Consider the following 14,082-nt stretch of genomic DNA (forward strand, 5'->3'; position numbering starts at 1 on the left):
GCGAGTCGGACTCGCCCACCGAGGGTTCCGTACCTACAAAACTATTAGGTACTTTTACGTTACTCACATAAGTCTAAAGACTGGGCTAGGCTAGAAGTATAGGTTCTCTAATGAGCATAATTGTGTTTAGCGCCACCTCTCGACGAATTCGCGAACTAATTAGCACAGCTTGCGTGAGGTCTTTTATAATGTTAACCAAATTCAACATTTTTTATTTTATTTTAAAGTAGGTGTTTTATGTAAAATTTCGTAGCTATAAATTTTAACACCTTTATTCATAAACGTACACTAAAGTTATCCAGCGGATAAAGTTCGTTTGTCCCTTTCTATCACACCAATACGTCGGAAAGGGACAACCGAACTTTATCGGCTTGATAACTTAGTGTACGTTTATGAATAACGGGGTGAGTATTACCGTACTGTAAAAATGTAATGTATACGGATTAATGAATTTAATATAGATAGGTAATTATTCATATGTGGCAAAACGAAGGAAATTGTTTACACCTTCGCAATAAGTATCTAATGATATTTTTTTAATTTACCATGTTACTTCACGTACCTACTTAGGTACTTATTTTAAAAACTCTAAAAATGTCTATTGAGTTTCTGTCGCAGACCACCATGTGGCTTCTGCATATTCTGCGCTGTGATAGAGTTGCCATAGTAGGTATGTATATATTGTATAATAGGCAATAAGAGGCAAAAAACATATTGTGCTAAAATATTTAAAATACCTACAGTCATTTCCGAAACGTGTGAATTCACGTCAATACTTTCTTTTATCAGTATTACACGGAGTAGGTAAACGTTTCGTGGCAGCGGCAGCGCACACTGCAGAGAGCGCACGTGGACACCGGCGCGGCGCCACAGAATATATAATAGCACAAGTAAAGAAGGCCCACTGCTTTGATGTTTCCGAAATGCCGCCTTTTTAAATACCTACAACATTCTTACAAAGAAACGAGCCGCACGTGCGCGGCGTCCGGTGATAGGGTTACCAATGGATCCAAACGAATTAATACTCACATTAAATGTTATATTATTATATTCAAGTCTTGAGTACTTTCTAGGTATATACGCTGTATTTATATATTTTTGTTCAAGGTTCCAACATCACAAGCCTTATTGAACTTTTCCGTGGGACTTAATCAGTAGTAGATCTGTATAAGAATATCTTTTGGTATTTATTTTATTCAATATGTCTATTTAATTAAGTATTATTAGCCATTCCACCCGCGGACATCGCTTAAAAAACCTCGCGACGTAAAGTAACAATAGAAAATGCGAACGTGCATTCCGTGAGAATGTGCGCCACCCCTGAGTAGGCTGCGAACTCGCGGCCACAGCTCGCGGCCGCCAGGATATTATACTTGTAGCGCGGCGATAGGATAGCGGAGTGAGCCGCCCCTGGCAGCGCCAGCGGACGCGTCTGTGTGCGTGAGCTAGGTATGCATACAACTACAACTGCTGTAGGCACCGCCCCCCCCCCTCAGCGCGTCCTCTGCGGCGCGGGCCCTGGTTTCTCTGGCCCGTCACATGTGACATGTGACCTTCGCCCGTCGAACCACCCGCCGCCGGCGACGTTTCAAAGAAACCACCCTCAAACATTTCCGAACAAAACATTCGAACGTCGTCAGTCGCGGACCCGCGTAAAAAACCACAACACATTCTATGAACATTGGTCAAGTGCGAGTCGGTTTTCGACTTTTCCATGCAAAGAACTCATGAGCGCCTGAACGACTGTGATGGCAAAGTTAACTTTTCGCACTTTCAAGACTTTACGTATATATCTCGGAAACGATAAGAGATAGAGCAAAATGGACTTCAGATTTGGGCTGTCGTTGGCACAAATTCTATGTTTTCGTCAACAGAGACCTTTTTTGGACCGATTTGAACAAAATTTTGCTCAGTCCACTTACAAACGGTCTTAAGCGCCTCCTTTTTAGTAGAAACTTAAGTCGTTTTGGCAAATGAAAAAAAAAATTGAACAATTTCTAAAAAGAAAAAGACAGAAATGAATTTCTTTCTACCTGTCCATCACGCTTACAAAATTTTAAGACGTTTAGTACTGCTTGCAGCGTCAGTGAGTGAAAATCTTAATTTGAGTTTTTTCTCGTAAGTCCGACTTACGCTTGACTGTAGATTTCTAATAGGTTTTCCTGTAATCTACAGGTAGAGGGCTATCTCGTGTATTTTTTTGAAAATTTTACGCTAAGTAGTTTCGGAGATAAGGGGGGGGGGAATGGTCATTTTTTGTCTATTTTCTTAAATTACTTCTAAAGTACCAAAATTAAAAAAAAAAAAAATATATTTCCAATGCTCATAAAATGCTCTTTCATTTGATATATAACACAATATAGTTTTAATAACTTTGATTTTTAATTTTCAAGTTTACCCCCCAAAAGTGACCCCTATGATTAAATTTCATTTAATTAAATTACATGTCCGTCTTTGGGCCATAGGTTTACATATGTGTACCAAATTTCAAGTAAATCGGTCCAGTAGTTTCGGAGAAATCGGCTGTAACAGAGGGACAGACAGACACACGAGTGATCCTATAAGGGTTCCGTTTTTCCTCTTTGAGGTACGGAACCCTAATAAGGGTTCCGTTTTTCCTCTTTGAGGTACGGAACCCTAAAAAGAGGTATTTTATCACTCCCACTGGCGTGTTCGGTGCGGTCATTTGGTAGCTACTTTATAGTGCTAAAGTAGCTAACACACGGTCGCACCAAAGAGCATTGAATCACTACGTTTTATGGGCCGCACCGCACCTGTAAGTGGGAGCGAGCAAAAAATAACTCTCTCTCACTTACGTGAAAAAATCCATAGTGGCGATACGGTGCCGTCGTTTGTTAGCTTAGCTATATACTTAATAGTGCTAACACTTGACCGTACGCAAAGAGCATTGAAGCTAGAAACATATACTACGCAGACGTCCGTCGTCGCGCGAGCGCGGACGGGGATCTGGACAATGAATATACACTTAAGCTAGGAACATACTACGCGGACGTCCGTCGTAAATCGACCGCGACCGCGACCGATCAGTGTGCACGGAACAAAACATCCAGCGAGCCAGATTTCGATCGGACGTCCATGCGCTCAAGGCCACGTCCACGTCCGTCGACCGATAGTTTGCACGGTTAAGTGTATAATATCTGGGCGACCGAGCTTCGCTCGGTTCTGTTTCGTATCCTTGACCTGTGTCGCCATCTAGTTCAAAAATAAATAGTACCTACATCGAGCGAAAGAATTCTCAGTCTTAACAACACAACTACTCTACACGAGATGGCGCGCGTTTTGCCACAAAAGCTCAAATAGTGTATTTTTCTATTCGTGTTAGCCTTGAGCTGTGTCGCCATCTAGTGTTTGCAATAAATAGTACTTACATCGACCGAAAGAATTCTGTCTTAACAGTACAACTACTGCACACGAGATGGCGCGCGAAGAAAAACGCATGAAAACTCGAAAATTCGCGTTTTCCAGGACCTAAGGATAAGTTAGATCGATTTTTCACCCCCGAAAACCCCCACATAATAAATTTCAGCGAAATCGTTAGAGCGGTTTCCGAGATCGTCGGTATATATAAATAAATAAATAAATAAATAAATAAATAAATATACAAGAATTGCTCGTTTAAAAGTATATAGCCTAAGACCGGTACGATATTTTTGAAAATAATTCTATAACAGTAATTTTATTTCATATACAGCGCTTAATCGCAATTTAAAAAACCTATATTTTCGAATCCACCAATAGTTTGGAATGGAAGATATTAAAAAAAACTGCGCCCAGAAAATAAGCGTTTTCCTTCAGCAAAATACCTAACAGTAATTTAATGGTGGAAACATGTAGAAAAAAATCCGTTTTAAGGTTTACAACCCGAAGCCACCTATACATATGGCGGGAAATAAGACTATTTTTATTGATATAGAATTTTTGAATTTTGTCTAACGTGCTCTAGAGCTAATATAATAACAGATATTTTTAAGCAGAAATGAATAGCACATAATTTTTCAGATATTTAACATATAAAAACCACCAACATATTTATATGGAAATAAAAAAATCTAAATATTTGACAGGGCAAATTCGAAACAGTTAATAGTACGAGGTTGACTTTTATTGTCCCTATTTAACAATATTAACAGCATGATAATCCACCCAATAAGTTTGACCTTTATTTAATATTTTAATTTAATAATATATTTACATTTTTTGCGTGGTTTGGTTTGGACCTTAGTGTCTTACATTTAGGAATCCATATGGCAAACCACCACGCCAGTGGAGCTGGGCCGAGAGTAGGGGATGAGCCGTGTCGCATGCTTTTTATTCTGTTCTTCTATTACACATTAACGTAAATGAGGAGGCACACTGACATTTTACCCCGCCAGGCGGCGCCTATGCAAGAGTCTAGGCATGTCACTGTCATTCATATGTGAGAGAGAGAAAAAACATAATTTATCAGCTTCTCGCTCTCACTTCTCACGGACTAATAGGGTGGCGCCATCTGTCATATCCTTTGAGTGTTCCTCCTCATTACATGCCTGTTTCTACATAAGTAATATTTTAGGTAGATTAAAAACAGACGTTTCCCACCGATAATAAAGTCCGAAGTAATTAAAAAAAATTACATATTTATTTTAGGAATGCGATTTGACAGTCGTCGAAAAGAGTATATACTTGTCAGTACATACATCTATCTCACGTTTTTCTCTTCTACCATTTGACAGATCTCCGTCATCTTGTGAAATGTATTTTTCCATTCTTCAGAATCGTTGAAGCAACGCTTGTTACAAACACGCGAAAGCTATGCAAAGTCTAATTTCGACCCATATGTCACGGCCAGGTATAGCCCCGGCGATTATCGTTAGACTTACAAGCCACAGGTCACGAGTTCAAATCTCAGTCGTCGCATACGTAGATATTACAGCTTTTTTAATTCATTTTTTTACTGTTTTATTTATATTATAAGTTGATGAGTACAAGCTACTGCAATGACATTAAATACAAGGACGCACAATTCATAACAAAAATGTTTTAAAAATCTAGGTCTAAATTGCATTTATAACATTCTTGTTGATGCTAATAACGTTAAATTCTTATCTGCTTAGGAAAAAAATCGTTCATACCATAACCAACTTAGTGTATAAAGACCTAGGTATCAAAATTGCAAATGGAACTGCGACACACTAAAAACTCTTTATCAAAATACCTTTTGTCATAATATGCTCAAATGACTTATATGTCAAAATGAATTGCGAACGAATATTGAACGAATGGAGCCGCTACCAATATATAATAAGTATGTATGTATTAGATATTTCCAATTTATTCCATAAATAGAAATACCTAAAAAGGCCGCAATTTTACTTCTTCATTACATAAACTTTAAAAATACCCTACTGTATCATCTTTATCTTGGTCACTTGTACTCCGTTTATTACAATAAATGTATGTAATGTTTGTATGTGTAAATTTCCTGAAATAAATGTCATATCTTGTTGTCACAAAGAAAAAAATACAGGGCTTCCAAGAATCTCGAGCTGGAAAGATACAAATTAAAATATTTTCTATGAAAATAATTAAATTCGACAGCAGACAACCCAAAGGTTAATCGAATTTATTTATTATAGGAATTTGTTTTAAATTAAATACCAGTGGCTCTGATCTGATAGTGGGATATTCTTTAAAATTTATTTTCAAAAGGAGATTTAATGTTGGTAATGCCATTCAAATAATATTAGAAGTGTCTACGCGAGTGTTCAAATTTAATTATAGGATAGCACATATTTAAAGTACTGTAAATACTGTAATATGGGTACAAAAGCCTACCTATTGAAATATAAAATACATAGCAAAAAGTATAGAAAGGACCTACGACTTTTCGACTTTTTATTTACACTACATACCGACCATACAACTGACTCTAATTAATCTTGGTTTTAAAAAGTGTAAAATGTAGACCTAAGTGCGTTTTCACATTATCCGATCCGATATCGGATGTCGGACCGATACATTACAGGCGGAATCTTGGATTCTTCTATTGATATCCTTCCGACATCCGTTATCGGATCGGATAATGTGAAAACGGTCTAATAGCGACTCAATAGTTTTTGTTCCTTGACGGTCATTAATTTGAACTAATAAAATTATTTATTTAAATCTATACAATTACAACGAGTATTATAATGTATAATACATTCATTTTGTAATGTAATCCAAAGAAATAACTTATAGAAATATATTCTACCCTTTTTGCTTGTTTTCTGATTACTATTTAGCCAATTTTTCATTGAGTCATACCATGGATTTTCAATAGGGACAGCTCACACTTTTTTTGCCATACTAAATTGAACTTTATCACCGGTGCAGAAAGGCGTTCTTATCAGACTAGTAAAAGTGTGTCCACATGAGAGGGTCAAAGTTGGGGCTGGTGTCCCTCTCGCACGTGTGACCAGTGTTAAAGAGATTACTATAGTAGTAGTATTTTTACCTGTATGATAACTAAGTTTATAAAATTCTTAAATTATTTTTGTATTATATCGAGGCCACAATCGAGGCAAGGATATTAATACCTTGTAACGAATTGGTAAGTCATTATTATGAAGCCATAAAACCAAAGATTTGCGCAATTAAAAAAAACCTTTAATTCGGTATTAGTAGATTTGGTAGTAACTTTGAATATTGACTGGTATCCCCAAATAATGACAGTGATGACGTCATTCAAATAATTTTGACAGTGGCAATAAGTGCGAGAGGGACACCAGCCCCAACTTTACCCTCTCAGGGTTTCAACTCTCAGGGTCAAGGTTTTTTTTAATTGCGCAAATCTTTGGTTTTATGGCGTCATAATAATGACTTACCAATTCGTTACAAGGTATTCCACATGAGTGTGGACACACTTTTTGGCCTAACAACTCAATCTAGCTTAATAATATATAAATCTATGAGTCATACCGGACAACTGTCACTGTACATTTGTAATCCTTATTACAAGGGCATAACGTCTAGCGATTATTAGCTAAGACAGAGTATTGAGGTTAGTAGGAACGATGTTGAACCTTCAATCAATAATAATACTGAAAGACAATTATTAAAATTATTGCATTACATATGTCTAACAAAATTTCAATGAAATGGGTTGTAAATCTAATACTAAAAAAACCAATATTTAAAAAGAGGTTTGATAAGGGTATAAAAGATAAAAAAATAATAACAAGAAATAAAAGATTTCCACTGCCGAGGATCGAACCCACGATGTCAGGTCAGAAGCGCGTCCATCGTCTTACGCTACTATAACTGAGCTATGTAAGCGATAGTAAAGGTGGTGAAATATATTATTATACCGCGATGTAATGAAAATACGAATGAATAACTAACTTTTGAAATAATGCAGAAAATGACATCGTCAATAGTAGAGTTTGTAGGTAAATGAAAAATATGAAAATACTTCTTTCAGTACAGGTTTTAGCGCTTCTTGGCGTGCATTTAAAGGTGGATTATTTTTTATTCTTCTTTATTTTGATCTTAACGAAAAGTCTGTTCCAATTTTTTTGCTGATATAATTTTTGCCCTGAATTTTATTCCGAGCTAGTAAAATACTGAACTTCCGTTTTGTTTTTAGGGTGGTTTCAGCAGAAATAGTGTTTCAACACATAATGTAGATACAAAACAATCATAACTTCACTTGTCCTTTTATTGCTTGTGTCATAACTAATTTAATTACTCTGCTTTTTGCTACTACAAAGTATCATTCACAAAAATAGGTGGTTTCTTAATGTGTTATAAAGGTCATAAATTAAAGTAGTCGAATTTAAAACAAAAGTCCTGATACTATTTTCGCCTGATTTTTAGTGAATTAAAATAATCTTTTTTTTATTATATTATACGTTTCTTGTCACAAATTTTGGTGGCTTAACTAAAAAAACTATACCAAATTACCAAACTTAATTTTTGGTGACATAAAAAGTACTGTTATAGAATTAAGTTATTTTCCCAGTAGTAGCAAGACCGGATAGCTCTTGGGGTAATAAGATTCATTGTCCAGATCCCCGTCCGCGGTCGATTTACGACGGACGTCCGCGTAGTATGTTCCTAGCTTTAACCGTGCAAACTATCGGTCGACGGTCGTGGACGTGGCCTTGAGCGCATGGACGTCCGATCGAAATCTGGCTCGCTCTCGGAGGAAATAAAGACTGGAGTAGCCTTTCAGTTACTTACCCCTCTGCCAAAAAACTTGAACAAATGTTCATAAAGTCACGTAAATACAATTTCACAATCGATTCATGCTCATTCACAGAATCGCCACGACACATATCACTGGTAATTAAAAATGCCCGCGTGTGCTGTGAACACTTGTAATAAGCGCTCAAATGCCTCAAGTTTGCAAAAAGATGGCATAATATTTCATTTGTAAGTAATTTTAATATTGTTATAGGTATTACTGTTTTTAGGGTTCCGTAGTCAACTAGGACAACCCTTATAGTTTCGCCATGTCTGTCTGTCCGTCCGTCCGTCCGTCCGTCCGTCCGTCCGTCCGTCCGCGGATAATCTCAGTAACCGTAAGCACTAGAAAGCTGAAATTTGGTACCAATATGTATATCAATCACGCCAACAAAGTGCAAAAATAAAAAATGGAAAAAAATGTTTTATTAGGGTACCCCCCCTACATGTAAAGTGGGGGCGGATATTTTTTTTCATTCCAACCCCAACTTGTGATATATTGTTGGATAGGTATTAAAAAATGAAGAAGGGTTTACTAAGATCGTTTTTTGATAATATTAATATTTTCGGAAATAATCGCTTCTAAAGGAAAAAAAAGTGCGTCCCCCCCCCTCTAACTTTTGAACCCTATGTTCAAAAAATATGAAAAAAATCACAATAGTAGATCTTTATAAAAACTTTCTAGGAAAATTGTTTTGAACTTGATAGGTTCAGTAGTTTTTGAGAAAAATACGGAAAACTACGGAACCCTACACTGAGCGTGGCCCGACACGCTCTTGGCCGGTTTTTTATTATCTAAATGATAATATTTTTGTCATACGTCATCGAATATCGATTTATGTGATCGAATTCAATCGATTTGAAATTTGTTGGTGGGTAGAAATTACGTGACGAACACTCCCCACGAGACTTCGATTTTTTGCTGTTTAAGAAGTTACCTAATGTGGTTTACAATAGGGTCGATATTTATATATCAATTTATTCATAAAAAGACGCACTCCCCACAAGACTTCATTTATATATTTTGTAAGAATTAACCTAATTTCAATTAGAATAGAGCATATAATAATATTGACAAGGATAATTGAAAATTAGAAAAATCACTTGACCGAGACTTCGTCGTAGAGATGTGGGCATGGTCGATGAAATACCAACTATCGATAAAAAAGTATGATTTGCAAACCTTGATCACACAATTCATTTGAAATATATTTGCAATTTTCCGAAAGAGAATGATTTGAGTTTTATTACATGTACTTAATAAACTTTGCACTTTAATAAATAATAAATAAATAAATAATAAATATTACGTTTGTGGGTACTCAGACAACGATATATATAATATATAAATACTTATATACATAGAAAACATCCATGACTCAGGAACAAATATCTGTGCTCATCACACAAATAAATGCCCTTACCGGGATTTGAACCCGGGACCGCGGCGCAGCAGGCAGGGTCACTACTGACTGAGCCAGACCAGACTTTGAACCAGTATTGATAACAGTTAATGAAGACTAAACCAATTCTAGTTTATTTATTTAACCAAGTTTGTCTATAATGATTTAGTACCACCAACCGCAGTAAACGTTGTTGATTAGTTTGGAAAAATAAATTAATGTTTTGTCAAAATGTCAAATATTTCTTTACCTACTAATCCTATTATCCATCGCTAGTCCACCCACGTGATACCTACTACCCAGGATTGTCATTAGTGAATCTAATAGTGCCAAACATTAAACAGATCTAGAAAAAACAACGACATCATTAAAATTATAATTTGCTTCATTAATTATAGACCCAGAGCCCAGGCCCGCCAGACCTTCCTCAAATTCTCAAGGATGAAACTTTGGGACAATGTAGAGTTCATATCGGCGGTTAATGTGTGCATATTTTCTAGTTCGGCCCATCGGCCAATTTTTTGCTATCAAGTGATGAAGGTGAAAAAAAAAGTGCTTACTTTCCTTAAATTCTCAAGGCTGATTTTTATATATGTGTTAGAGCACGTTGTTAGAAATTGGTTATCATCAATGCCAGACCGTTTCCGCCGGCCATAACTTTTACCAGACGCGACAAAGTTGGCAAAAAATGACTTTAACTTACCTCATTTTCTCAAGCCTGATTTTGATATATGATACGCAGGGACCTATAACTAGACCGTTTGTAAGCAGCTAGACCAATCGGATGGACCCAACCATCCGCCAGACCGACTTAAAATTTCGATATGAGCATTAGTAGAATCGAAATATTCCGGGTCTATAAAAGCTAAAAACTTGAATTTTCTACATTAAGCTACGTGTATATTGTATACTTGACGTAATAAGCGACTTTCAAAAATTTTACTTCTAAGGAAATAAAAAAATGAAAGTTTATATGTGGTGCAAGATTAATTTTAAGCTATGAATTTTATTTACACTGCGTAAGTACATGTATATTTTATTATAAATATAACTTTTACTAGACGCGACAAAGTTGGCAAAAAACGACTCTAACTTACCTCATTTTCTCAAGCCTGATTTTGGTATATGATACGCAGGGACCTGTAACCAGACCGTTTGTAAGCAGCGAGACCAATCGGATGGACCCAACCATCCGCCAGACCGACTTAAAGTTTCGATATGCCAAGTTTGCCACTGGTAAGGCCTTTTTTTATTATCTTACGTTGTATTTGAACTAAATCTCCTACCTTGTAGTTAATACTGGGCAATCTACGTCTATCATACCTAGCCTTACTTTTCTGAGAAACGTTTTCAGTATTATTTTGTGCATGAGCTCGTAATTCAGGTAAGTTAACAACGGCCTGTTTTTTATTCGGTAGATCAATTTCAAACCTAGGTTTAAAACCGTAAACTAATTCAAACGGACTCTTTTGTGTGGTACTGTTAATAGTAGTGTTAATTCCTCTTTCTACTTGTGTTATATACTGTTCCCAATCATCATCATCCTTTTCACCGGTGTAAGCTATCAGTGACTGTAATATTGTTCTATTAAAACGTTCTACTTGTCCATTCGCTCGTGGACATGCTACCGCGTTAAGAATGTGCCGAATTTGTTTTTCGATGCAGTAATTTTCAAATTCGTGACTAGTAAAGGCTTTGCCGCGATCAGTAATAACGCGAGTTGGATATCCAAATGCTCTTGAAAGTAAATTTATAGTAGCCGTAACGTGCGCCGTGCATGTATTTGGTACTGGTTGTAACCAGGTAAACTTGGTGAATCCATCTACGACGACTAAAAGGTAACTGTTTTTATTTTTTGACAAACAAAAAGGACCCAAATGGTCGATATGCCACGTGTGCCATGGAATGTTACCCTTATCAATTGGATTTAAGTATCCTCGTTGTTTACCCGGTGGCTTTTTTGCAAATTGACAAGATATGCACGCCCGAACGTACTTAGTAACAAATTTTCGTAACTTTTCAAACCAATAATCGCGTTGTATAAGTTCTATGACTTTATTTTCATTCAGGTGACCATTATCATCGTGAAACATTTTTGTTACGCGCCAGCGAACCGATTTAGGAATTACAATTTTATGCTCAGTACCAATTTTTTTATATAAAATACTATCTTTTACCATGTAATTGTCTTTATAATCAGGATGTTTTATATTTTTAACTATGTTTTGTATTTTTGGATCGTCCCATTGCACAGCGGTAAGGTAACCCAATTCTCCTCAGTGATATGTTGTATAGGGAGGAGACTGCGACTCAGGGCGTCTACGTGCTGCATTTGTACACCCGGCCTATAACGTATTGAAAAATCAAAGCTTTGTAATTCGAGCCACCAGCGTCCTATCCTAGGCAACATATCTTTTTTAGTCCATGTAGTACTAAGTGCTTGACAATCTGTGTATACAATGAAGGGCCGTCCTAACAAATACACCCTAAACTTTCTGATGCTTAGGACCACCGCCATGGCCTCTAATTCGTATGAATGATATTTTTTTTCAGTATCAGAGGTTTGTTTGCTAAAATAAGCGACAGGTTTTAAAGAACTATCTGGTTGAGTTTGGAATAATATACCGGCTACTCCATGGCTTGATGCATCAGTGTGTAATTGAGTTTCATATGCCGGGTTATAGATAGCCAGTACGGGTTCACGAGTTAATGAGGTTTTAATGTCTGTAAATGCCTTTTGTTGTTGATCAGACCATTGCCATTGCTGATTTTTTTTCAGTAAACGTGTGAGTGGTGCAATTCGAGTCGCAAATGACATTATAAATTTTCGGAAATAACTGGCAAGCCCAATAAACCTCCTTAATTCGTGAACGTTCGTAGGTTGTTGAAAGTTGTTTAGTGCCTCTACTTTCTCTGAAGAAGGTCTGATTTCGCCTTGAGATATTAAGAGCGTTATAACATTTCGGCGTCGGGCGAAATTAGGTATTTTACCCGCCGCGCGAGCCCAATATGCCGACCCTTTCTAGCACGTCTTATCACTCGCTCGCACTACAATAATGGACAAAACAATCTTGATCCTTTCTATGGAATTTTGATAACAACCACAATCTACTATCTCAATATAAACTTTTGATTCCTAATAAACATTATTTTGTACGAAAATACTAGAATGTAGCGCAAAATAATATCAATTATGTTAAAATTTATTTAAAAAATTAATTATAAAAGTAGATCCCATCCCAAATATTTGCTTTTGTTATATGAAAATTACTGTAATGCTGTATTATGATTACCTCTGTAATCCATTCCTTTGGAATCGGTATAATATAGATTCCTGTAGTATGGATTCCTCGGTAATCAAGTACTTAAGTAATCTGAATTCCACTTTACTTCGATTCCAGGCTTATTACTTTACTTCTATATGTCACTCAAATTGTTTTTGGTTTACATGTCATTCCAGCATTTTCACTTTCACATTTCAAGTGCATATACCACGAGTATAGGTTTTCGGGTGTGCTGATTTAAAAATTAATGACCGATTTGGAATCTGACATTGCTGACTGTCACTTTGACACAAAAGTCGTCATGGGTGTCATAAAATAGGTTTTAGGGGGTGCTGATTCCAAAATTAATGACCAATGTGAAATCTGACATTGCTGACTGTCACTTTGACACAAAAGTCGTCATGGGTGTCGTCAAATAGGTTTGCGGGGGTGCTGATTCCAAAATTAATGACCAATATGGAATCTAACATTGCCGACTGCCACTTTGACACAAAAGTCATCATGGGTGTCGTAAAATAGGTTTTAGGGAGTGCTGATTCCAAAAATAATGACCAATGTGGAATCTAACATTGCTGACTGTCACTTTGACACAAAAGTCGTCATGGGTGTCGTCAAATAGGTTTGCGGGGGTGCTGATTCCAAAATTAATGACCAATATGGAATCTAACATTGCCGACTGCCACTTTGACACAAAAGTCATCATGGGTGTCGTAAAATAGGTTTTAGGGAGTGCTGATTCCAAAAATAATGACCAATGTGGAATCTAACATTGCTGACTGTCACTTTGACACAAAAGTCGTCATAGGTGTCGTCAAAAAGGTTTCCGGGGGTGCTGATTCCAAAATTAATAACTATTTTGGAATCTCACAGTGCTAATTGTCATTTTGACACAAAAGGAATCATGGGTGTAGTCAAATAGTTTTTAGGGGGTACTGATTCCAAAATTAATGAAATGAATTAAAAAGTTATGACCGATTTGGAACCTGACATTGCACAGTACCCGTGGAAACCTATTTGACGACACCCATAACGACTTTTATGTCAAAGTGACAGTCAGCAATATCAGATTCCAAATTGATCATTAATATTGAGATCAGTACCCATGAAAACCTATTTGAAGACACCCATGATCACTTTTGTGTCAAAGTGACAGTCAACAGTGTCAGATT

At 36.6% G+C, this 14,082-nt stretch overlaps 1 protein-coding gene across 1 annotated transcript in view; it reads left to right on the forward strand.

Annotated features, from left to right (window-relative positions):
- The first annotated feature begins 10,808 nt into the window (after window positions 1-10,808).
- Window positions 10,809-14,082, forward strand: part of LOC125241837 — a 43,024-nt gene continuing 39,750 nt past the window's right edge. The window contains exon 1 of the mRNA XM_048150489.1: window positions 10,809-10,865. Coding sequence (XP_048006446.1) covers window positions 10,848-10,865 — 18 coding nt within the window. The 5' untranslated portion in view covers window positions 10,809-10,847. The remainder of the gene's footprint in view (window positions 10,866-14,082) is intronic.

The sequence above is a fragment of the Leguminivora glycinivorella genome, chromosome Z (assembly GCF_023078275.1).
Source record: "Leguminivora glycinivorella isolate SPB_JAAS2020 chromosome Z, LegGlyc_1.1, whole genome shotgun sequence".
Lineage (NCBI taxonomy): Eukaryota > Metazoa > Arthropoda > Insecta > Lepidoptera > Tortricidae > Leguminivora > Leguminivora glycinivorella.